We start from the raw sequence: 3168 nt of genomic DNA, 5'->3' as shown, positions 1-3168 counted from the left end.
AAAAAAGAAAAAGAAGAAGGAGAAGAAGAAGGAAAGAAAGAGATCGCAGCAGGGGTAAAAAGAGCGGACAGGGAAGGGAATTCTTGCCGACTCTGGATTCGTCCCCTGCCAGCTGCCCAAGAATGGCGGCCCTTCCCGGCACAGTACCGAGAATGATGCGGCCAGCTCCGGGGCAGAACTATCCTCGCACCGGATTTCCTTTGGAAGGTAAGAGCGCCCAGGCTTGCCTCGCCTCCACTCTCCGCCAGGAACTCGAGGTCCTGGGAGAGGTGGCATTCTCCAGGGGGTGGTTGTAGGCGCCCGCGGTGGCAGTGGGACCCCCTTCCCTTCTGCGTCCAAGGACCGACGCGGGACTCGGGAAGTTTCTGGGACGGACATTTGTCCTGTCCTGTGTGGATCTCACTGACCCGCGGCCTCCACTTCACAGGTCACCAGCCACGGGCCTTTACCCGCGGGTTGGAACTCCTTCCCGGTAGACTTTTGCCTCCTAGTAAATTTCATCCCTTTCCACTATTTTCAGATACTTTTCCTCCTTGATAGTTTTTCAGCGGTAGGGGCTCGCTGGCTATCGTCTTTCTACTCGTGTTTTGAATTGTTCCTTCCACCCCCGGCGTGGTCTTCCAATCCCTTTTAGTTCGAAATACCTACAATGTGTGATACTTTGTATGTCTAAACTAGGAAGACTGTCGTTTCTTCGACACTCAAACACTCCTGCTTTTCGGCCTGAAAACGAGCAAGTTCTAAATAATAAGTAGTAATGATTTTTTCCCCAAAAAACTTTTTCCTTGGGCTTTCGAACTCTGAAAATCTCCAAGGAGAGAACCTCGAACCGGCGAGAGGGCACGGGCAACGTGGAAACGCCGGAAACGTGTTGATTTTGTAACTGTCGCTTTCCTAAACCTCCAGCGCCCGGGGAGAGCGGAGAGGACCGGCGGCCAACGGGTTCCCGGCTGGAGAAAGGGCTAGGGGCGTTTTCTGTTCTGTTTTCTTTTTAAACTAGTGGAAAGCCTTGGACCTGTCACTGAAGGATCATTTGCCTTCTGGGGTTAGGTAGCCCAGGGTGTTGGAGAGAAGCAGAGATATGTACGACTTTCTTAATTACTCTTCCTGTAGTTGCATGAGCCCCTGGTGCGTGAGGAAGGGGAGAGCAGGAGGGGAGGGGGGGCGGGCAGGCAGCCTGCAATCCGAGGAGGGGGGCCCCTTGGGCAGCGAGACGGCGCCGGGTCCCTGAATTAGACAGAGGCGAAGAGAGCGGCTCCGTGATCAAGTGCGCGCGAGCAGCCACGCAGGCGGGAGAGCGCGCAAGCCCGGGGATTTGCCGTGGCACTCTCCTGTAGCGAATGCAAGTAAAACAGGCGGCTGAGGACGCGCGCGGATTAGAACAATATTTGCCCAACATGACGCAGAATACTGAGGAGAGCCGAGTGCCGGTCGCTAAAGAGGCTCTTGAATATAAAGTTGGGCGCTCAAGAGCTCTCGAGCGCTAATGGCATATCCCGCCACGGAGACCGAGTGACTCTGACTTGGCGACGCATGATTTCTGATTAAATCCAAGGGTGGCTTCAGACACCTACTTTTACAAAGAGAGGTGGGGGGACCAGGAGAGTGAGGGAGGGGGCGGCAGGAATAGCTCAGCAGCCAAGCCTCCTCTTGCCTCCTCCCTTCCAATTACACCGCCGGCTCCCAACACTCCCGTGGCTGTGAAATCGTTCTAATCTTCCAGATCTCCGCAGCCGCTGAGTCCCCAAATTGGGGGGATCGAGGCTGGATTAATGCGCTGGGTGTCCCCCAACCTTCTGTGAGGAAATTGTGTAGACTTTGCATTAAGTGACTGGGGTGCTCTCTCCTCCCCAGCGCACATGAGGGGTGTCTATCTCCCAGGTTCCCAAAGTCACACACACGGGGCTCTGGCCCATCTGCAGGCCAGTGTCTCAGAGCCTGCAGGGACAGTCAATGCATTTCTGAGACCAAGTGGAGTATTTGATGTAGGAGAGGAGCTTGCGGGCAGTGGAGTGTGTCCCCAAATTATCCCAAAACGAAATTAGGACTTTGAGAGTGATTAGAAACAAGGGGAGTCCCCCAAGGTATAACCAGGTACCCCCAGAGGCAGTGGCCAGGAGCATCATGTCACCTGTCCCTAGGCTGAGCCTCAGCTGTTTCTGCCATAAGTAGCACAGCTCTAACGCTGAAGGCAGAGCTCTGAGGGCCAGTTATCAACCAGTCTTTCTAGCCCCCAATAAAATGGATCAGTCTTGACAACTAGGACTGTTGGAACTGACCAGATGGGCCACAACTCACAGACTATCAGCCTCTCTGGGAAGCAGGAGGCCCAGGCTGTGGCCTAGGAGATAGAGAGCCATTGGTACCAACATCTCTAAAGCTCTGCCAGCTCTGCTCTCTGGCCTCTGTCTCTCTGGCTCCCCTTTGCAGGAGCATTCAGATCCTCCAGGTGCACCCTCATTTCTCCTACTGGGGCAGAGGTTTGGGGACACAGCATCTGGGAAGTTTCTCTCCTTCTCTGTAGAACCCTCCTTCAGAGTCATGACACTTGTTTTCCAAACTACGGAACCTCCAGATGTTAGGATGTCAGAGAGCCGCTCTCCCACTCAAAATTGGAGTTGAGGGGTGCACTCAGTATCTCCTCCTCATCCTCATCCTATGCTTCTCTCCTCTCTCATCTCCCCTCCCTTCTCCAGTGTCCACCCCACTTGGCCAAGGCCGGGTCAATCAGCTTGGAGGGGTCTTCATCAACGGGCGACCCCTGCCTAACCACATCCGTCACAAGATAGTGGAGATGGCCCACCATGGCATCCGGCCCTGTGTCATCTCTCGCCAGCTGCGTGTCTCCCATGGCTGCGTCTCCAAGATTCTCTGCCGATACCAGGAGACTGGGTCCATCCGGCCTGGGGCCATTGGTGGCAGCAAGCCCAGAGTGAGTGTCTTTGCTACAGAGGCCAGCCCCTAGCTTCCCCATGGTCTGGGGATCTTGCTGTGGCCCCTCTTACTCTCTGTGTCATCCGGGAGAGTATGACATCCACAGAAAGTACAGCAGGAGAGTGTTCCCTACTCCCAGATAGCTACCCATTATTTTCCCATTATTTGAATTTCTCAGAGATGAGGGTAATGAGGTCTAGCTTGTCCAAGACTTAGGCCATGAGCCCTCCCAGG

At 54.6% G+C, this 3168-nt stretch overlaps 1 protein-coding gene across 2 annotated transcripts in view; it reads left to right on the top strand.

Annotated features, from left to right (window-relative positions):
* Positions 1 to 21: 21 nt before the first annotated feature.
* The window catches only part of PAX7 (paired box 7), a 102033-nt gene continuing 98886 nt past the window's right edge, over positions 22 to 3168 (top strand). The window contains exons 1-2 of one of the 2 annotated variants that reach the window (XM_003783851.1): positions 22 to 207; positions 2697 to 2932. In XM_003783851.1, the coding sequence (XP_003783899.1) occupies positions 123 to 207; positions 2697 to 2932 (321 nt within the window). In that variant the 5' untranslated portion in view covers positions 22 to 122. The remainder of the gene's footprint in view (positions 208 to 2696; positions 2933 to 3168) is intronic. The other variant, XM_012801511.1, reaches the window with a different exon arrangement.

The sequence above is a fragment of the Otolemur garnettii genome, unplaced genomic scaffold, assembly GCF_000181295.1.
Source record: "Otolemur garnettii isolate 467f Iridium unplaced genomic scaffold, OtoGar3 scaffold00009, whole genome shotgun sequence".
In the NCBI taxonomy this organism is placed as follows: Eukaryota; Metazoa; Chordata; class Mammalia; order Primates; family Galagidae; genus Otolemur; species Otolemur garnettii.
The sequence above is the reverse complement of the archived record's forward strand: the minus strand, read 5'-3'. Positions and strand labels throughout refer to the sequence as shown.